Source organism: Perca flavescens, chromosome 12 (assembly GCF_004354835.1).
Source record: "Perca flavescens isolate YP-PL-M2 chromosome 12, PFLA_1.0, whole genome shotgun sequence".
Taxonomy (NCBI): Eukaryota; Metazoa; Chordata; class Actinopteri; order Perciformes; family Percidae; genus Perca; species Perca flavescens.
In genome coordinates this window covers 35016991-35040142 of record NC_041342.1, presented here as the reverse complement: position 1 = coordinate 35040142, position 23152 = coordinate 35016991, and the positions used below count along the sequence as shown (strand labels likewise).

The window sequence follows — 23152 nt, the reverse complement described above, 5'->3', positions numbered from 1 at the left end:
CTGCAAAGATTAATCTCCAACTAGTTCGATAATCAATTAATCAGTTTGAGTCATTTGTTTTCATCTAAAAACAGTAAAACTGGTGTGATGTCAGCTTGTTAAATGTTAATATTTTATATCTTGGGCTTTGGGAAACAACCACCAATCCCTTCATGCAGAAAATATTCTGTAGTAGCAGCCCTAGTATTATCAGTATTATCAGTGTTATCAGTGTTATCAGTATTATCAGTGTTATCAGTATTATCAGTGTTTCGGTGTTCTCAGTGTAAGAGTGAGTGTCAGTGTTTGGATGCTGTCGGTATTTGCAGAGCTGCAGCAGCGAGCTCTGGGACTCTCTGATGGAGGACTGTTTGCTCAGCACAACAGCAGGTTATTTTTAGTCCGACAGCACACACACACACACACACACACACACACACACACACACACACACACACACACACACACACACACACACACACACACACACACACACACACACACACACACACACACACAGCTGGGCGGCCGACACTGGGACAGAGTGAGGGAACCGAGAAAGCGAGATAACATCAGACTGAGCTGATCGTAAGTAATCCAGTTCCTGTTCATGTGGTTGAGTTTAATGTGGAGTTTGACAGTAGAAACGCAGTAGAAATTAAGGCTGGTAATCACCAGAGGCCCCAGAATATGATATCGTTTAAATATTCTGCGATATACATAAGCAATAGCTCCCGACAGGGCGTGGTAGGTTGGGATTACATCACAGCTAAGTGGCGTTTTTATAAAACGCTCTTCAAGTACATCAGTATGAGAGTTTTTATTAAAAAATAATCATTTTCACAATAAACAGGCCCTCCTGGGCTAACTGCCTAACTACTAACTAACTAACTAACTAACTAACTAACTAACTAAATACTCTGCAGTTTGTATGCAGACAAACAGCTCTGTGTCCTGGCAGTGTGTGCAGATGAACGGCTCTGTGTCCTGGCAGTGTGTGCAGACAAAATGCTCTGTGTCTTGGCAGTGTGTGCAGACATACGGCTCTGTGTTCTGGCAGTGTGTGCAGACAAATGGCTGCATGTCCTGGCAGTGTGTGCAGACAAACAGTTCTGTGTCCTGGCAGTGTGTGCAGACGAACGGCTCTGCTTTCCTCCATGGCATCGGTTTATTTAGTTTTTCTCAGACGCGGAGTGATAATTATTGTCTAAATGAATTCGAATTATAGCCTTTTGTATGTTGTTGTTATATCATGGCTCTGAACCAATCAAATATAGTTTATATATATATATATATATATATATATATATATATATATATATATTTATATATATACATATATATATATATAATATGATAAATATGACATGAAGAGTGTCTGTGTAGTGCTAATGAGAGACACGGAGAGTAAAAGAAGAAGCCAGCAGACAGAATCATTCATTAATCATCCAGAGTGAGCTGGTCCAATCAGCACGTCTGTATTTGAGTCTAATAATAAACCAAGGAGGATGTTTTATTGATCGGATCATCCTGCCTGCTGAGTTCACTCCAGCAGCTCGCCTCTCTGCCAACACACAACTCTCACCACTCATTATTAGTTTTTATATATATATATATATATATATATATATATATATATATATATATATATATATATATATATGTATACTGTATATATCTTTATAACTCTCTTGTGGGGTTAAATACTGATTCTGAGAACAGGACGTTGATGCCTGGCAGTAAAGCGTGTTTTACAGTAACCGCAGCCGAGCTGGCTCGCGCATACGTGACTTCATGAAATCGCCGTGACTATTTATACCTGCGCTGGTGGTGGTGACACTAGCTGCAGTCTTCTCCTGAACAGAAGTGGCGCTAATGAGCAAATGCTTCCGACGTTACTCTTTCTACGGACTAGAAGAAGAAGAAAAAGGTAAACAACGGCAGAACTGGCAACGGCATTGACATCAATGCTTCGATTTGATTCAGTGATCTACTTCGTCGGATCGAGCCTTTCATTCACCATAAAATAACTCATCTTAACCCGGAGAGTTTACCAGAGAGACATGCAGTCACTCTGAGAGTCCTGACATCACGTTGTCGGCAAACTCATTCAGGCCTCCTGTTTCCGCTTCAAGAAGAGCCGTGCGCGACCTCGGCTCGCGCGCCATAAATCGGATGCGCCTGCCGGATATTACATCATTTTGACGTCACGATGTCGCGCGCCACCTTGGATGCGTCTACTGTAAAAACCCAAGGGGGTAAGCGAGCGTCTGGAATGCGTAGCTCCTATTGCGCCATTTTGATACTAACAAGCCATCACCTCCCGTTAGCATCCCATTGACTCCCATTCATTCTGACGTCACTTTAACAGAGAATAACTTTACATCTGAAGCGTTTAAAGACTCTATTGGTCTGTTGTTTATTTCTAAAGAAACACGAAAATGTATAAAAGGCTCCATTAGCTTGTAGCTCACGTTATGGCTCCGTAGCAGAACGCTTTTATAACAATAGGCTAACGATTGGGTCATAACCACGAGACTTACTGTCACACAGTAGAGGAATTACCGTATAGTACAGGAGAAGCTCACAGGCAGTTTGGACTTCCATTATCTGTTTAGGTTTAATTACTAATGTTAACTAGTATGTTAGTGATCAGTAATTACTAATGTTAACTAGCATGTTAGTGATCAGTAATTACTAATGTTAACTAGCATGTTAGTGATCAGTAATTACTAATGTTAACTAGCATGTTAGTGATCAGTAATTAGCCTGTGTCTATGTTATCTCCTTACATATACCTACACTCTCCGTCTCTGTGAGATTGGGAATGATTGAGATTTCTCTCTCACAGCTACCAGAAGACTTCACACTTTCAGACACGTTGCTCACGTCACATCTACGTCTTCAAGCTCAGTTGGAGGCTGCTCAGTAACACTCAGCCAGCACCGGGAAAGAGACTTCTGATATCCTCCACTGGTCTCAGACCAGAGACACGGGGTCTGCTGGTCCAGTCTTATATATACTGTCTATGTAAAAAAAAACATTAGGACGTGTTTAAACGGATTATAGAGAGTGTGAATAGAAGAAAACTAAATGGGAGGTTTAAAATGCATAATTTTGTTGAACACAAACACTATATTTGTGTTTGAAACCATTCACTCACTCACTCACTCACTCACTCACTCACTATTCCCTATGTAGTCATGAAGTGATGTACGTATGACACGCCAATTAGTATTCCATTATTGGCGTGTTATCAAGACACATACTCACTTTGTAGCGTGTTTATCAACGACGTTTGGCCTCCATTGACTTACATTCCTATTGTGAATATAACGACTTTCAGCTTCTACCGTCGGGACGCAGATATAAAGTACCAGCTTGTAAAACTAAGCGATACAGAAACACCTTTGTCCCAGCGGCTATAGTAGTAGCAACACAGATCTGCTGCATTTTGTTTATTTTTATTATTATTATATTGTGTCTGCGGAACTGTTGATTTATTGTATTTAATGAACAATGATGTCTCCTTTTTACGTTATGTCCTAACAGTCTGCTGCCGATTGTGTGTATGTGTGTGTGTGTAAAAAGGAGGCTGACCCACCCAACCCCCCACTGTAAGCTAAATCTACCTTCGGGTATTAATAAAGTTACATTACCTTGCGATTGCGTGTGAATTGACCCAACTGTAGCTTTCTTCTCGCGATAATACGCCAACTGGCGTGTATGTTTACATCCGCTGTATACAGCGTAAACATACACGCGGATGGCTCAAAATGCGCCAGTTGGCTTTAAGAACGTGGGCGTGTATGTTTACACGAAGTCAAGATGTCATGTTGATAGTGTTTTAACTAGTGAAATATATCAGGAATGACCAAACAAGATTTCAGACACTACACTGAACATTTGTTGCGTCGGTAGATGCGCCAGATATTTGTGTGACCGAGGCATCATGTAAACAAAACTCTTACAAAATAGTTTTAATACGTCCCTGAAACAAACTGAACACTCAGAAGAATAGGATAAGGTTGATGTATATAGACGGTACTGTGCAAAAGTCTTAGGCAGGTGTGAAAAAAATGCTGTAAACTAAGAATGCTTTCAAAAATCTTTTGAAGAAAAGATTGTTTGTTTATTTTTATATTTACAAAATGCAAAGTGAGCAACCAAAAAAAACATCTAAATCACATCAATATTTGGTGTTGCTACACTTTGCCTTCAAACCACCATCAATTCTTACAGGTACACTTGCAAAAAGTCAGGGAGCGTTGAGGATCATAGCTTAGTGGTTGGCCAAGGAAACTTAGTGCAGCAGATGAAAACACATCAAGCTTATTTTCCTTCGAAATCGGAAGTCTGGCCAGCAGTGCCATCAGCTCAGAACTGGCAGAAACCAGTTAGGACCCAGGTACACCATCTACTGTCTGGAGAAGTCTGGCCAGAAGTGGTCTTCGTGGAAGAGTTTCAGCCAAAAAGCCATACCTCCGACATTGAAACAAGGCCAAGCGACTCAACTATCTCACAGTGCCCTGATTTCAGCATCATCCAGTCTGTCTGGGATAACATTAAGAGACAGAAGGGTTGGTGGAAGCCTACATCCTCAGAAGATCTGTGGTTATTTCTCCAAGATGTTTGGAACAACCTACCAGCCCAGTTCTTTCAAAAACTGTGTGCAAGGGTTCCTAGAAGAATTGATGCTGTCTTGAAGGCAAAGGCTGGTCAAAATAAACTATTATTTTTGAAAGCATTCTTAGTTCACAGCATTTTTTCATACCTGCCTAAAACTTTTACATTACATTACATTACATTCCACTGTTTAGAAACCAAAGCCCGCTTTATTTTTCCTTTTCTGTTTCCGCGGGTGCTTCTGCTTCTTCTTCTCCTCCGGGAAAACACGACCACGTTGCATTGTGGGATACGGGAGTAACGTGTAGGGTACGCAAATTTACGAATCCTACTATGGCCACGCCAATAGATTACGGTCTCACCAGGCTAGGTCTTAGCGTGGCCATAGTAGGATTCGTAAATTTGCATAGGGTACAGTACAGGCCAAAAGTTTGGACACACCTTCTCATTCAATGCGTTTCCTTTTTATTTTTCAATACTATTTACATTGTAGATTCTCACTGAAGGCATCAAAACTATGAATGAACACATATGGAATTATGTACTTAACAAAAAAGTGTGAAATAACTGAAAACATGTCTTATATTTTAGATTCTTCAAAGTAGCCACCCTTTGCTTTTTTATTAATAAGGGAAATAATTCCACTAATTAACCCTGACAAAGCACACCTGTGAAGGTAAAACCATTTCAGGTGACTACCTCATGAAGCTCATTGAGAGAACACCAAGGGTTTGCAGAGTTATCAAAAAAAGCAAAGGGTGGCTACTCTGAAGAATCTAAAATATAAGACATGTCACACACACACACACAGACACACATGCACACACACACAGACACACGCACACACACACACACACAGACACATAGACTTACAGACAAACACAAGCACGCACACACACACACACACACACACACACACACACACACACACACCTGTCTGTGTGTCTACACACAGACAGACTCACACACACACACACACACACACACACACACACACACACACACACACACACACACACACACACACACACACACACACACACAGACATCTTAGTGACTTCAGCATCATTTCTGTTCCTTTAATAGTTTATGAGTCATTCATGTTTAATAGCTGACTCTGGCGGAAGAAGCCAGTGATGATTTAGTGGAAGGTTGTGTTTTGTGCGTCTGAGTGAATGAATTGTCGCTCTGCCTGTTGTAGGGGAAAGGGGACAGGGTCGTTGCCATGGTGCTGAAGGAGCTTCCTGGTAAAAAGTCAACCTCAGAAGGAAACGCCCTCCTCACCGTGACAACCAAGGTCAGCATGACGACCTCCCATCTGTCTCCCTGCTTTCAGCCTGTCTCTCTGTGCTTGAACCTGAGACCTGCAGCTGCATGTCTCTGCTCTCTGGCTCTCAATAACATAATGGCTAGTAGGGCTGCAGCTACCGATTCTTTTTGTAATCGATTAATCTAGCACTTTATCGATCGATTAATCAGATACATTTTTTTTTGCGTTTTTTAAACGACCCAAACTAGGGAAAAAAGCAACATTTGTATTGCCTACATTGCTTACAATATCATAGAGAGATGCGCAACAATCAGCTGTTTTTCCGAAGGGACAGTCAGCTCTTTAGATCAGATTGTGGTCACCACTACGTATTTTCTTGTCTTTGATTGTGGTTTTTGTGTTTGGTGTAGTTTCATCGTCCACTTGACTCTGTGATTTACTTTTGTCGTTTCGCTTCGTGGAATGAATGATTAAGTTAGACTCCATGTTTTCTGTTGAGACGCTAAAGCTCTGACGTCGCGCTATTATCGTGCTAAGCTAGTTTGATTTTGCAGTAGACACGCTGTACAGAGTTTTAGTTTTAATTACGTTTGAACTGATTCCAAACTTTGGACACTTTCTGTCGTTTTCTCCAGCCTGTCTCTTCTCTTAGCCCCTCGCTATTTACGCTCTAGCATGTGTCGCCAGCAGCAGACTGAGCTGCGTTTGTGCGACAGTAATAAGGCTCCCTGTAGAAACACCGTCCATCAGTGATACAACGTTGGTAACATTGATTTAACGAAGCTTCGAGGCAACTCATTTTGCATCGAGGATTTTTTGTAATCTAATTATTCGAGTTATTCGAGGAATCGTTTCAGCCCTAATGGCTAGTTTCTTCTTCAATATAAACTGCATGATGCTCATTTAGGAAACGATGGTCCAATTTATTTTATATTAAAGATTATTTTTTGGGGGGTTTTCCCTTTTATTTTGAAAGTGGATAGAGATGGAAGGGGGAGAGAGATGGGGGATGAAACGCAGCAAAGGGCAGCAGGTCGGATTCGAACCCTGCGCTGCTGCAGGACTCGGCCAACATGGGGTGAACACTCTTACTGGGTGAGCTAGAGGTCGTCCCGTCTGATTTATTTTTAAAGGGATACACCACCGTTTGTTGAAATAGGGCATATCCCGGTCTACCCTGTAGGGCTGTGCTCGATTGAAGAAATTCTTAGTCGACTAACACTCATTCAACTGTATCGACTAATCGATTAGTTGATTTAATCGACAGATCTGTAAATCTGAGTTTCTCCACTAAGAGTTGTGTTAAAGCACCACTTTAATTCTTGTGTTTACCAGAGATGTGCTCGTACATTTCTTGGAAATAAGTCATTCAGCATGAAAACAGCATCAGACATGACTAATGGACTAAAGAGATCTAAGATGACTAAGACCAAAACAACTAATTAGTCCACTAATCCACTAAGAGGGAGCAGCCCTACTACCCTGGCTGTAGATAGGTGGGCCAATGCATTTTTTGTCTCATTCCAAGTAATTACAGTGTTTCCTCTATGTTGATTTGACAACATTTCTGCCCCCCCCCACGGTATCAGAAATAGGGCTGCATTGTTAGAGTGCATGTCGGAGAACGTTTTATTATTAAGATAATGTAATTAATAATGGGTTTATTGTTATTTACTACAGAATGCTTAGCCTATATGTCAAGCTCAAATTTCACCTACACAGTAACTAAAAAAATACAGTTCAGTCACAACTGAAAATATGCCTCATTGTGTGTGTGAATAGAGCTGAATTTGGGGGTGTTCGGACCTTGCCCACACTGCTAAAAAAATCCTAAAGGAAACACTGAATTAGGTAGTTTTTTGTCGGCTCACTTTTACTCACAACATGCTAACCGGCAACATAGGATTCCATTCACTACGCTAAGCTAACTAGCGGCGGCGATGCCGGTGTTGCACCGGACTGAAACGATGCATGCACAAAAAATGCGGTGGCCCACCTATCTACACCTAGGGAGACCCTGATAAGCCCTATTTCACCTATCTACAGCTAGGGGAGACCCTGATAAGCCCTATTTCACCTATCTACAGCTAGGGGAGACCCTGATAAGCCCTATTTCACCTATCTACAGCTAGGGGAGACCCTGATAAGCCCTATTTCACCTATTCTGATATATCTGCTAAATACAATTATGAACCTGAAAATGAGTGGTGAAAATGGTTTTATAGTTTAAACTCACATTAAAAGGTTTACATTAGTCAATCCTCCCAATCCAGCTTCATAGCTTTTACAAACAAACTCAAGGCCCCCCAAACCTTCTCATAGAAGTCCTCCTTCCCTCTTTATACATAGGTTATTCTTTCCAGAAGAAAAGTTAGTAACATTTGCCGAACCTTATATGTGCACTTGGTCTGCCGGTCTTCTTCCTAAATAATTAGATTTGTTTTAGTGTGCAAAAGACACATATCTGTCATTATTTGTATACTGCTGGTGATCTTTGGGCCAGAGTCCGGAAATAAAAGGGCACGGTTCATCAAAAGGTCTTTTGAGATAATCTTTTCTATTTTAGTTTTTTAATTTCCTCCCGAAAAAGCTTTGACTGAACAGCCACACCCAGTGATGTAGATTCAGGGAAAAATGGCTCCAACAGCGCCGGAGTTCAGCTGTCTGGATTTCATTTAGTGTTAGTGGTGTTCGCACGCAGGATTAAATCCCAACATATTCCAGTTGACATGTGCATGTACACAGTGATGTGGATTAGGATTAGAAACACACACACATATATACACACGCACGCATGCACGCACACATACACACACACAAACACATACTGTGACGTCATGAGAGGCTACACAGCTGTCAGCGGGGTGGCTCTAGTAGTGCAAGGAGACGAGGTTCAAATAATAAGGAATTTATTAAAGTTCTTGGAAGTCAATGAAAACATAACAGAATGCAGACATCTTGTTGCTCTTTAAGGGACAACACTTCAGGGATGTCTCTTCGGCATCTTGAAATCATAATTCTCTCCCTCAGGAAAATAAACAGTTTTTCTCAGCCTTACGGTAGTCCAGGCTGCAGCTAGTGGCCAAGCCAGCAGTAAGTCCTTCCAAATGTCTCTCACGTATTTCCACAGGTGAACACTTCCAACGGTGAGTCTTTTCCACAGATAAGTCTCTCCAACTCTTTATATTCCTCATGGCAATAGTAGCACACCGCTCTCGTCCTCCTGGGAGCCCAGCTTGGAGACCGTGTCTCCCCACCACACACAGACCTCTCTAAGGCCTAGTCCACCTAGTCCACACGGACACGGGTATTTTTATAACCAGAGTTTTTTCTCCTCCGTTTTAAAAAAAAAAAAAAACCCGTCCACACATGCTCGGTTTAAAATAAATCTCCGTCCACATGAAAACGCAAAAACACGCTGTCAAGCCATTGCAAAGAATCATCAACAAAGCAGTTAGCGGCGCACAATATGACGTCAAACACAGCGGATAACGGCGCACACTCTGACGTCGCAAGGCAAAAAAACCTGGTTATACCGTCCACACGTCAACACTGTAACCGGCGTTCCTGAAAATGCTCACCCTGGCCGGAGTTTTCAAAAATGTTCGGTTACAGTGCCCTGAAACTGCGTTTTCGTGTGGACGGAAGGCCGAACCGCGTAAAAAAAAAGTCACGGTTATAATAATACCCGTGTCCGCGTGGACTAGGCATAAGTGTGTGTCTATCCCTTAAAAACCCTTCAGCTCATCAGCTCCTGACATTGGCCACAGAGGGGTGGAGTTCCCATTTGTACCAGCGGATGGAGCCTTAGCTGTCTGTGCTTGCAGCCATCTCAGGGGGATGTAACGTCCGTCCAGGACACAGCCTCTCGTGACGTCACAACACACACACACACACACACACACACACACACACACACACACACAGCAGCGTGTCCTGTATGTCTCTTACCAGCTAACATATTTCTAGATGGAGCATACATTAGCGTCTACCCCAGTTCATGCTAACGCTAATGTTAAATTCCAAACCAATAGGAATACTTGAAATAGATGCTGGAGGTAAATATTCATGAAAAAGGACACGTAAGTAAGTAAGTAAAGTATATTTATAGAGCGCTTTTTGCAGATAAAAATCACAAAGTGCTTCACAAGGTACAACCACATCGAAATACATTGGATGAAGATAAAACATTTAAAAAGGTCAAAGATGAATTAAACCCAGTCAACTAAAAGCTTGTTTAAATAACAGTGTCTTGAGTTGCTGTTTAAAAGAATCAACAGAATCAGCCACACGGAGGAGCAAGGGCAAGGCGTTCCAGAGTCTGGGGGCTACAGCCTCGAAGGACAGGTCTGCCCGGGTTTTATAGCGAGCCTTTGGCACTATAAAGAGACTTTGACCTGCTGATCGAAGGGCACGGCCTGGGGAGTATGAACGTAACAAGTCAGCAATGTATTCTGGGGCCTGACCATTTAAAGCTCTAAAAGTTAAAACCAATATTTTAAATTCAATACGAAATTTAATAGGTAACCAATGTAGGGAGGACAAAATGGGATTAATGTGTGTCCTTCTGCCAGATCCTGTTTAAAAGCCTTGCCGCAGCATTTTGAACCATTTGAAGACGATTTACAGCAGATTTGTTAAGAAACATAAAAAGAGAATTACAATAATCTAAACGTGAAGAGATAAAAGCATGAATAACCATCTCAAGGTCAGAGTCTGTTAAAATTGTCCTCAATTTTGCAATATTTCTTAGATGATAAAAACTATTTCTGACCAGAAGTCTCGAACGGCAGTCCAAAGACATTGAGTGGTCAAACCAGACACCGAGATTTCTGATGCTCGTCTGGACAGTGGAGCTCAGAGAACCAAGATGTTGGATGATGGAGGAAATTTTGTTGTCTGGGGATACAATCAGAGTTTCAGTCTTTTTCATGTTTAATTGGAGGCAGTTACTAGCAAGCCACCATTTTACACAGGAAATACAGTCCAATAAATCCGTTAGTTTGTGTAACTCAGTCATTGAACGAGCAATACAACTGTATGTCATCCACATAAAAATGGTATGATACATTGTTAAAGTTGTTATAAATTTTTCCAAGAGGGGTAATGTACAGTAAGAATAAAAGTGGACCTAGGACAGAGCCCTGAGGAACACCATTTAAGAATGGACTGGTTTCAGACAGTATATCATTTACAAATACAGAAAAAGTTTCATCACTCAAGTAAGAGGAAAACCATTTTAAAACGGGCCCAACCACACCAAACTCTTTTTCCAATCTATGTAACAGTATTTTGTGGTCCACTGTATCGAAAGCTGCTGATAAATCCAATAAAACCAATACTGAGCATCTTCCTGAGTCAGAAGCCATCTGAACATCATTTGACACTCTGAGGAGAGCAGTCTCCGTCGAGTGCATCTTTCTGAAACCTGATTGATACTTATCCAGGAGTTCATTGTAAGTTAGAAAAGCTGTTAGATGCTCAAATACTACTTTCTCCAAGACTTTTGAAAGAAAAGGCAGTTTTGATATTGGCCTATAATTAGAATGCTCCACTGGATCCAAATTGGGCTTTTTTAAAATGGGGCTTATCGTTTGGGACGATCCCAGTGGAAAGTGATATGTTAATAATTTTAACAACAAAAGGAGCAACAAGATCTATCACTTTAAAAAACAAGGATGTTGGTAATATATCCAATGGGCATGAGGATGGTTTCATCGTTTTAAGTAAGACCATCACATCATCTAATGAGACAGTAGAAAAGTTAGCCCAGGAGCAATTTGGGGTAGCTACTGTACCATAATTGGCCTCTCATCAGATGTTTTTACACTAATTTTGATTTCCTTCACCTTATTAACAAAATATTTTAAGAAGTTGTTGCAGTCCTCAGTGGTGAAAACAGGCACCAAAAGAGTAGAGGGTGAAACAATATTCTGAATAATATCTGATACAGCTTTTGGATTTCTCTTATTCTAATTTACAAGATCAAAAAAAAAATACTTAGATCTGGCCTGCTTCATCATTTCGTTTAGCGAGACAATAAGCTCCTTTAAATGCAGTCTGTGCACTTCCAAATTAGTGGATTTCCACAAGCGCTCTACCTTGCGGGATATTCTCCTAAAGGAAGCAATCTCCTCATTTAACCAGGGACAAGGATTTTTAGGAGAGGTCGTTTTGTGCTTTACAGGGGCCACTATGTCCAGAACAGACTGGCAATGGTCATTAAAGTGATTAGCAAGGAATTCTGCATCAGTACAATCCTCAATAAATTTGGGTTGAAATAATTCTGAAAACTTTTCAATAACATTTTGATTGATAATACACCTTTTGGGCACCACTGTAAGAGCATCACTGACCACATTACATATGTTTGTGAATGGGGCAACACAGATTTAGATGATGAACAACTAAACACGTTACACACTGGGGCTTTAAAACCTGTCACGTTGTCACCGCGAGTGACAGAGTCATGTTAAAGCACCACTTTAATTCTTATGTTTACCAGAGATGTGCTCGTACGTTTCTTGGAAATAAGTCATTCAGCATGAAAAACAGCATCAGACATGACTAATGGACTAAAGAGATCTAAGATGACTAAGACCAGAACAACCGATTAGTCGACTAATCAACTACTGTAAGAGGGAGCAGCCCTAGGAGAAACTCAGATTTACAGATCTGTCGATTAAATCAACTAATCAATTAGTCGACACAATAGAATGAGTGTTAGTCGACTAAAAAGTTCTTCAATCGAGCACAGCCCTAGAATCTCCAGACAGCAGCAAAAATGCAGCAACTTCACGGCAAAGGAAGGACAGGCACTGTTTACTTCATTCATGTGTTTACTGGGTTCATGGAGTCAGCAGAATCTGAACCAGTGGATTAGGTATTTGCCCCCCCCCCCCCACACACACACACACACACACACACACACACACACACACACACACACAGACACACACACACACATTGTGTTATCTTGTTGTCTTTTCTGAGTCAAAGTTGAATTTTAAATCTGGCAGCTGTAACAGTTGGTGCCCCGTGCGAGTCCCCCGTTCTTTTCTCGTGGAGGTTTCAGACGCTGTCAGAAAATCAGAGTTTTCAGGCTTTGTTTCTGACAGCAGCAGCTCTCATGAATTAAACATTTGAAGAGATCCTAATGGAGAAATCGACAGCAGCAGCTGGGTTCATGACTGGATGTCAGGATTAAACTTGTATCGCCGAGTCTTCTGAAACACATCATGTTTCTTCAAAGCTGTAAAAAATACATGTGAGAGGATGTAATCATGTTTGGGACTCATTCAGACACATTCAGCCAATAAAGAAAGGATGTGAAAACCAGATTCTGCTCTCTGGTTTCTGTATCCAACCAGTCCTCCAAACCATATGAGGATATCGGCCATTTGTTCCTCCCAGTTTGACATTTGGGACTCTTGGGGACTTTTTTTGGGGGGGCATTTCTGCCTTTATTCGATAGGAAAGGTGAGATAAGAAAGGGGAGAGAGAGAGGGGGGAAGACATGCAGAAAATCGTCACAGGTCAGTTTCGAAGCCTGGACCTTCTGCGTCAAGGCATAAACCTCTCAGTATATGTGCGCCTGCTCTACCCACTGAGCCAACCCGGCCACAATTTGACCCATTTTCAAAGTTTTTTAATATCACAAATATGGGTTTCTTACAACCAAATTACCCCAAGACTAACCTTGACGCATGATGTGGTCTTCGTAGGTGTAACGAATTATTACATTCTTTGCATTTTGGGTGTTTTGTTCAATTTCATAGCATTTAAACCAAAAAAAAAAGTTTAATTAAAGCTGCGAGCAGCGGATGCCGCTCCTTGCGACTGTGCATTGGTTTAATGGTTTAATACCAGGACCTCTCCTAAGTGGAATGCAGCCATCAGTAATGGTTTAATACCAGGGTCTCTCCTAAGTGGAATACAGCCATCAGTAATGGTTTAATACCAGGACCTCTCCTAAGTGGAATGCAGCCATCAGTAATGGTTTAATACCAGGACCTCTCCTAAGTGGAATGCAGCCATCAGTAATGGTTTAATACCAGGGTCTCTCCTAAGTGGAATGCAGCCATCAGTAATGGTTTAATACCAGGGTCTCTCCTAAGTGGAATGCAGCCATCATTACTGGGTTTGAACACACCTACTATGACATGTCAACATGTCTGCTGTGAAAAAGGTCTATTTGGGTATACGTGTCCCGGGACCGCCCTTGATAGGTGATCTCTACCTCCCCAATGTTACGCCCTCACGCCTCTATAAACCTAAATATAGTTCGAAATTGCGGCAGACTTATTTTGTGCGTTTCGGCCAATGGTTGTGTGTTTCTATTCAGTTAAATTTTATTTATAGTATCAAATCATAACAAGAGTTACAGTACAGGCCAAACGTTTGGACACACCTTCTAATTCAATGCAGTTTCTTTATTTTCATGACTATTTACATTGTAGATTATCACTGAAGGCATCAAAACTATGAATGAACACATATGGAATTATGTACTTAACAAAAAAGTGTGAAATAACTGAAAACATGTCTTATATTTTAGATTCTTCAAAGTAGCCACCCTTTGCTTTTTTTGATAACTCTGCAAACCCTTGGTTTAATACCAGGGTCTCTCCTAAGTGGAATACAGCCATCAGTAATGGTTTAATACCAGGGTCTCTCCTAAGTGGAATTCAGCCATCAGTAATGGTTTAATACCAGGACCTCTCCTAAGTGGAATGCAGCCATCAGTAATGGTTTAATACCAGGGTCTCTCCTAAGTGGAATGCAGCCATCAGTAATGGTTTAATACCAGGGTCTCTCCTAAGTGGAATGCAGCCATCAGTAATGGTTTAATACCAGGGTCTCTCCTAAGTGGAATACAGCCATCAGTAATGGTTTAATACCAGGACCTCTCCTAAGTGGAATACAGCCATCAGTAATGGTTTAATACCAGGACCTCTCCTAAGTGGAATACAGCCATCAGTAATGGTTTAATACCAGGACCTCTCCTAAGTGGAATACAGCCATCAGTAATGGTTTAATACCAGGACCTCTGGAATTAAAACCATTACTGATGGCTGCATTCCACTTAGGAGAGACCCATTACCAGTAATGGTTTAATACCAGGGTCTCTCCTAAGTGGGATGCAGCCACCAGTAATGGTTTAATACCAGGGTCTCTCCTAAGTGGAATGCAGCCATCAGTAATGGTTTAATACCAGGGTCTCTCCTAAGTGGAATACAGCCATCAGTAATGGTTTAATACCAGGACCTCTCCTAAGTGGAATACAGCCATCAGTAATGGTTTAATACCAGGACCTCTCCTAAGTGGAATGCAGCCATCAGTAATGGTTTAATACCAGGGTCTCTCCTAAGTGGCATGCAGCCATCAGTAATGGTTTAATACCAGGACCTCTCCTAAGTGGAATGCAGCCATCAGTAATGGTTTAATACCAGGGTCTCTCCTAAGTGGAATGCAGCCATCAGTAATGGTTTAATACCAGGGTCTCTCCTAAGTGGAATACAGCCATCAGTAATGGTTTAATACCAGGGTCTCTCCTAAGTGGAATGCAGCCATCAGTAATGGTTTAATACCAGGGTCTCTCCTAAGTGGAATACAGCCATCAGTAATGGTTTAATACCAGGACCTCTCCTAAGTGGAATGCAGCCATCAGTAATGGTTTAATACCAGGACCTCTCCTAAGTGGAATGCAGCCATCAGTAATGGTTTAATACCAGGGTCTCTCCTAAGTGGAATGCAGCCATCAGTAATGGTTTAATACCAGGGTCTCTCCTAAGTGGAATGCAGCCATCATTACTGGGTTTGAACACACCTACTATGACATGTCAACATGTCTGCTGTGAAAAAGGTCTATTTGGGTATACGTGTCCCGGGACCGCCCTTGATAGGTGATCTCTACCTCCCCAATGTTACGCCCTCACGCCTCTATAAACCTAAATATAGGTCGAAATTGCGGCAGACTTATTTTGTGCGTTTCGGCCAATGGTTGTGTGTTTCTATTCAGTTAAATTTTATTTATAGTATCAAATCATAACAAGAGTTACAGTACAGGCCAAACGTTTGGACACACCTTCTAATTCAATGCAGTTTCTTTATTTTCATGACTATTTACATTGTAGATTATCACTGAAGGCATCAAAACTATGAATGAACACATGTGGAATTATGTACTTAACAAAAAAGTGTGAAATAACTGAAAACATGTCTTATATTTTAGATTCTTCAAAGTAGCCACCCTTTGCTTTTTTTGATAACTCTGCAAACCCTTGGTGTTCTCTCAATGAGCTTCATGAGGTAGTCACCTGAAATGGTTTTACCTTCACAGGTGTGCTTTGTCAGGGTTCATTAGTGGAATTATTTCCCTTATTAATAAAAAAGCAAAGAGTGACAACTTTGAAGAATCTAAAATATAAGACATGTTTTCAGTTATTTCACACTTTTTTGTTAAGTACATAATTCCATATGTGTTCATTCATAGTTTTGATGCCTTCAGTGAGAATCTACAATATAAATAGTCATGAAAATAAAAAGGAAACTCATTGAATGAGAAGGTGTGTCCAAACTTTTGGCCTGTTCTGTATCTCAGGACACTTTACAGATAGAGTAGGCCTAAACCACACTTCTGTCAAATGGTTGTGTGTGTTTGTGTCTGCAGATGGTCCGGGAGCAGCAGGAGAGTCGACCTCTGCTGAGTCCCTCAATCGATGACTTCCTGTCGGAGAGCCGCAGCGATGCTTCCTCCTCCAGCCGCCCCCTAACCTCCAACACAGCAGGTAGACTCCTCCCTCTTTCTCAAAATGTCACTTTATGAGGGTTTTTTTAACATTAATATGCGTTCCCCCAGCCTGCCTATGGTCCCCCAGTGGCTAGAAATGGTGATAGGTGTAAACCGAGCCCTGGGTATCCTGCTCTGCCTTTGAGAAAATGAAAGCTCAGATGGACCAATCAGGAATCTTCTCCTTATGAGGTCATAAGGAGCAAGGTTACCTCCCTTTTTCTTTGCTTTGACCACCCAGAGAATTTGGCCCTCCCATGAGAGAGAGAGAGAGACATCATGGCTTTCAGAGAGGTCTATGTGAAAGGTCTATATAAAAGAGACTTCAGATACAGTATTAGGAGACCACTAAGGTCTATATAAAAGAGACTTCAGATACAGTATTAGGGGACCACTAAGGTCTATATAAAAGAGACTTCAGATACAGTATTAGGGGACCACTAAGGTCTATATAAAGAGACTTCAGATACAGTATTAGGGGACCACTAAGGTCTATATAAAGAGACTTCAGATACAGTATTAGGGGACCACTAAGGTCTATATAAAAGAGACTTCAGATACAGTATTAGATACAGGGGACCACTAAGGTCTATATAAAAGAGACTTCAGATACAGTATTAGGGGGGGACCACTAAGGTCTATATAAAAGAGACTTCAGATACAGTATTAGGGACCACTAAGGTCTATATAAAAGAGACTTCAGATACAGTATTAGGGGACCACTAAGGTCTATATAAAAGAGACTTCAGATACAGTATTAGGGGACCACTAAGGTCTATATAAAAGAGACTTCAGATACAGTATTAGGGGACCACTAAGGTCTATATAAAAGAGACTTCAGATACAGTATTAGGGACCACTAAGGTCTATATAAAAGAGACTTCAGATACAGTATTAGGGACCACTAAGGTCTATATAAAAGAGACTTCAGATACAGTATTAGGGGACCACTAAGGTCTATATAAACGAGACTTCAGATACAGTATTAGGGGGGACCACTAAGGTCTATATAAAAGAGACTTCAGATACAGTCTATATAAAAGAGATTCAGGGGACCACTAAGGTCTATATAAAAGAGACTTCAGATACAGTATTAGGGGACCACTAAGGTCTATATAAAAGAGACTTCAGATACAGTATTAGGGGACCACTAAGGTCTATATAAAAGAGACTTCAGATACAGTATTAGGGGACCACTAAGGTCTATATAAAAGAGACTTCAGATACAGTATTAGGGGACCACTAAGGTCTATATAAAAGAGACTTCAGATACAGTATTAGGGGACCACTAAGGTCTATATAAAAGAGACTTCAGATACAGTATTAGGGGACCACTAAGGGGGACCACTAAGGTCTATATAAAAGAGACTTCAGATACAGTATTCAGATACAGGGGACCACTAAGGTCTATATAAAAGAGACTTCAGATACAGTATTAGGGGACCACTAAGGTCTATATAAAAGAGACTTCAGATACAGTATTAGGGGACCACTAAGGTCTATATAAAAGAGACTTCAGATACAGTATTAGGGGACCACTAAGGTCTATATAAAAGAGACTTCAGATACAGTATTAGGGACCACTAAGGTCTATATAAAAGAGACTTCAGATACAGTATTAGGGGACCACTAAGGTCTATATAAAAGAGACTTCAGATACAGTATTAGGGGACCACTAAGGTCTATATAAAAGAGACTTCAGATACAGTATTAGGGACCACTAAGGTCTATATAAAAGAGACTTCAGATACAGTATTAGGGACCACTAAGGTCTATATAAAAGAGACTTCAGATACAGTATTAGGGGACCACTAAGGTCTATATAAAAGAGACTTCAGATACAGTATTAGGGGACCACTAAGGTCTATATAAAAGAGACTTCAGATACAGTATTAGGGGACCACTAAGGTCTATATAAAAGAGACTTCAGATACAGTATTAGGGACCACTAAGGTCTATATAAAAGAGACTTCAGATACAGTATTAGGGGACCACTAAGGTCTATATAAAAGAGACTTCAGATACAGTATTAGGGGACCACTAAGGTCTATATAAAAGAGACTTCAGATACAGTATTAGGGGACCACTAAGGTCTATATAAAAGAGACTTCAGATACAGTATTAGGGACCACTAAGGTCTATATAAAAGAGACTTCAGATACAGTATTAGGGGACCACTAAGGTCTATATAAAAGAGACTTCAGATACAGTATTAGGGGACCACTAAGGTCTATATAAAGAGACTTCAGATACAGTATTAGGGGACCACTAAGGTCTATATAAGGAGACTTCAGATACAGTATTAGGGGACCACTAAGGTCTATATAAAAGAGACTTCAGATACAGTATTAGGGACCACTAAGGTCTATATAAAAGAGACTTCAGATACAGTATTAGGGGACCACTAAGGTCTATATAAAAGAGACTTCAGATACAGTATTAGGGGACCACTAAGGTCTATATAAAAGAGACTTCAGATACAGTATTATGGGACCACTAATATAAAAGAGACTTCAGATACAGTATTATGGGACCACTAATATAAAAGAGACTTCAGATACAGTATTCAAATTCTAAGGTTCGGCAGAAACCCAACCCAGTCAACAAGCCCAATATTCAGCCCAATCCTGGATTCAGTGCATCCCTAAGGTATATAAACACTATATAGGTCACTATTTAATAAACCCTATAAGGGGAATAGTGAGTGAGTGAATGAGGTAACAGTCTCCCTCTTTTCTCTAACTTTTTCTGTGTCTCTCTGACCTCGTGTCTCCTGCTGTCCTTCTCTAACTTTGTGTCCTCGGCCGTCCTTCCTTCCTTCCTTCTCTGTGCCCATCTGTCTCCTCCGTCTCAGCAGGTACACGTCCCGTTAATTAACACCTCTGACCTAATGCGTCCTCCTCACATTCATCACCGGCCTTCTTAAAACACACACTCTGTTATCGTCCAAACGGAGGGAACTAAAAGAGGAGACCGAAACGGCTGAAATTTCATCCGTTCAGACCGGAGATCAAACTGTGTGCTCGTGTTTCAGAGAGCGATGATGACATTTAAAGGTCACCCTGCACACAATACTCTGTTTGTTGTTACCTACGTACTGTAATATAATATTCAGGTTTCAAGTTATTGATTATAGAGCTCTAAGACAAAATCACTCAACACTGCAGCTTTTCTGACTCGTTTATGATGCGCTCGGACTTTAAAGAGTGAGATCCTTTCATGAAACAGCCCCTGAAATCCCAATTACCAAACTCCACCAGACTCCATGTAAATAATCAGGACTTTTAGCTTGTATAGAGCCAGCATATCTCCACCAGAATCCATGTAAATAATCAGGACTTTTAGCGTGTATAGAGCCAGCATATCTCCACCAGACTCCATGTAAATAATCAGGACTTTTAGTGTGTATAGAGCCAGCATATCTCCACCAGACTCCATGTAAATAATCAGGACTTTTAGCGTGTATAGAGCCAGCATATCTCCACATGTAAATGGGTGAATTAAGGGTTTATTTCAACCAAACCAGAGTGGTGATTGTTGGAACAGTGGAAAGATGAACCAAGACGGCTTTTGGTAGTTTTATTTAGTTTTTGCCAGTTGGAATGAAGTTTGTTTTACAATGCTAAAAGTCCTGATTATTTACATGGAGTTTGGTGGAGTTTGGTGATGGTGAATCCGGGGCTGTTTCATGTTAAACTAAAAGGATCTTACTCTTTAACTAAAAGGTCTATCTCTGTAGGGATCCATCCCATAATGTTGTCAGACACTTAGAATAATAATGTGAGTCTGTCAGCAGCAACAACAGAACTTTTAGTGACTCTAACTGCTGCTGAACATTAGTCCTGTAGGGTGACACTACAGCCTGGTTCTGGTTTAATACTGGACCACATTTTTCTGATATATTTGTAATTCTTTTTTGCTATTTTCTGGACCTATTTTGGCAATTTTTTCAATGTTTTTGGTTCTTCGCTTTTTTGACATTTTTCAACATTTTTGTAACTTTTTCTGATATTTTTGTTGTTTTTTTGACTTTTTTTCTTAGTTTTTAATGCTTTATGTCAATTAACATTTTAAATGAAAAACCTTTATCAAAGTCTTTTGATGAAGGTCTTTTTCAACACTTGTGACTCTCCCCGATGTTTTTGTCACTTTTTTTCAACGTCTGTCAACTTTTTCTGAGCCTTTTGAAGTTTTTGTGTTTTTTTCCCAAATTTTTAAAGCTTTTTTTTTTTTTTTACCATTGTCACTTTTTGACATTTTTGTCACTTTCTTTGACATTTTTTCACTATATGACATTTTTGTGACTTTATTTGATATTTTTGTCACTATATGACATTTTTGTGACTTTATTTGACATTTTTGTCACTATATGACATTTTTGTCACTTTCTTTGACATTTTTTCACTATATGACATTTTTGTGACTCTATTTGACATTTTTGTCAATATATGACATTTTTGTCACTTTATTTGACATTTTTGTCACTATATGATATTTTTGTGGCTTTATTTGACATTTTTGTCATTTTTTTGACATTTTTTTGACATTTTTGTTACTTTATTTGACATTTTTGTCACTATTTTGACATTCTTGTCCCTTTTTTGTCATTTTTGTAACTTTTTTGTCACTTTTTTTGTCACTTTGGTCACTTTGTCACATTTTCAATGTTCTTTTCTCAATTGTTTTTTCTTCAAATACTATAAAATTGACTAAAACACCCAAATTAAATGAAAGTAGTGAACTGATCATTTAATTAACTTGTGAAGAGCGCTGTATGGAACCATCCACGTTATGTTTTTGGACATTTTGGAAAACCCAAATTTCGGACTTTTTGAAAACAGGTCAGATTAGCCCCGAGGACACCAGGAAAGTTCCTCTTTAACTGTTCGTTTCTAATCCTTGGTCCTGCAGTCCTGTCCACGGCTCTGGACCTGGTGGACCTCAGCGAGCCCGGCGGTTGCCGCGGGAACACCGAGCACCTGAGCGAGCCGGGCGGTTGCCGCGGTAACACCAAGCAGAGGAGGAGTCCCGTGAGGAGAAAGGGCGACTCGCTGAGTCCCCGACGCCAGACCAGACCGGAGGAGACGGAGCTGATCCAGGTGGAGGCGCAAAGTCCCATCTCTCTCGACTCAGGTACTCAACACACAGGAACAACTTTCTTTGACATTTTTGGTCACTTTTTTTCAACTTTTTTTGTCACTTTTTATCATTTTTGTCATTTTTTTTGTCCTTTTTTGTCATTTTTTGTAACTTTTTGTCACTTTTGTGACACTTTTTTGTCACTTTTGGTCATTTTGGTCACTTTTTTGTAACTTTTTGTGACACTTTTTGTCACTTTTTGTGAATTTTGTGTCACTTTTTGTCACTTTTTTGACATTTCTTTGACATTTTTTGTCACTTCTTAATACAACTTCCTGCCAGTCTCATCTCTCTCGACTCAGGTACTCCACACACAGGAACAGGGCTTTAAATTGACATTGTAAAGTTACTAGTCAATTTGTCTAGACATTTGGGCGGTTTTATGTGTCTTCTTTCATTGAGGCTGGTAACTTTAAAAATCTACTGGACATGTTGGCTGGTGACCAAAAAAGTTAACTCCATTCCCTGCACAGGAGGCACGTAAAACCACTTCCCGACTCCGGTACTAGTCAATATCGACGACGTTTCGTTTTCCGGGATGTTCGTCCCCTTCCTCTTTCTTTGTGTTGTGAGGGTAAAATTGTTTATTTTGTTTATTCAATTTTATAGTATTTGAAGAAAAAACAGTTGATAAAAGAATGTTAAAAAATGTGACAAAGAGATAAAAAAGTGACAAAAAAGTGACAACATTTTAAAAAAAAGTCATAAAAGTGACAAACATGTCAAGAAAGTGACAAAAAAAGTGACAAAAAAGTGACAAAAATGTCAAGAAAGTGACAAAAAAGTGATAAAAAAGTCAAAAAAGTGACAAAAGAAGTCATGAAATGTGTGTGATGTGCAGCGAGCTGTGTTTGATGTGTTGCAGTCAGTCTGCCGTCTCCTCGGGACAGATGGGACGAGGTGAACCTGGACGTGGAGGACGCCGCGGGAGGCAGGACGAGAGACGAGAAGCGCTGCACCTCCCACCACTCCTCCAGCGAACTGCTCTGGTAAATACCACAGTAGAAGAAGAATCAGCGCATGTGTTTTCAGGGAGGTGTGTTCAGGTGCATTCTGGTCTTACAGGGAGGTGTGTTCAGGTGCATTCTGGGCGTGCTGGTCTTACAGGGAGGTGTGTTCAGGTGCATTCTGGGCGTGCTGGTCTTACAGGGAGGTGTGTTCAGGTGCATTCTGGGAGTGCTGGTCTTACAGGGAGGTGTGTTCAGGTGCATTCTGGTCTTACAGGGAGGTGTGTTCAGGTGCATTCTGGTCTTACATGGAGGTGTGTTCAGGTGCATTCTGGGCGTGCTGGTCTTACAGGGAGGTGTGTTCAGGTGCATTCTGGTCTTACAGGGAGGTGTGTTCAG

The 23152-nt window shown here is 40.6% G+C and overlaps 1 protein-coding gene across 1 annotated transcript in view; it reads left to right on the top strand.

Annotated features, from left to right (window-relative positions):
* Positions 1 to 538: 538 nt before the first annotated feature.
* pex5lb (peroxisomal biogenesis factor 5-like b) overlaps positions 539 to 23152 on the top strand; it is a 60577-nt gene continuing 37963 nt past the window's right edge. The window contains exons 1-5 of the mRNA XM_028593200.1: positions 539 to 567; positions 5807 to 5902; positions 16548 to 16665; positions 21579 to 21800; positions 22672 to 22795. Coding sequence (XP_028449001.1) covers positions 5831 to 5902; positions 16548 to 16665; positions 21579 to 21800; positions 22672 to 22795 — 536 coding nt within the window. The 5' untranslated portion in view covers positions 539 to 567; positions 5807 to 5830. The remainder of the gene's footprint in view (positions 568 to 5806; positions 5903 to 16547; positions 16666 to 21578; positions 21801 to 22671; positions 22796 to 23152) is intronic.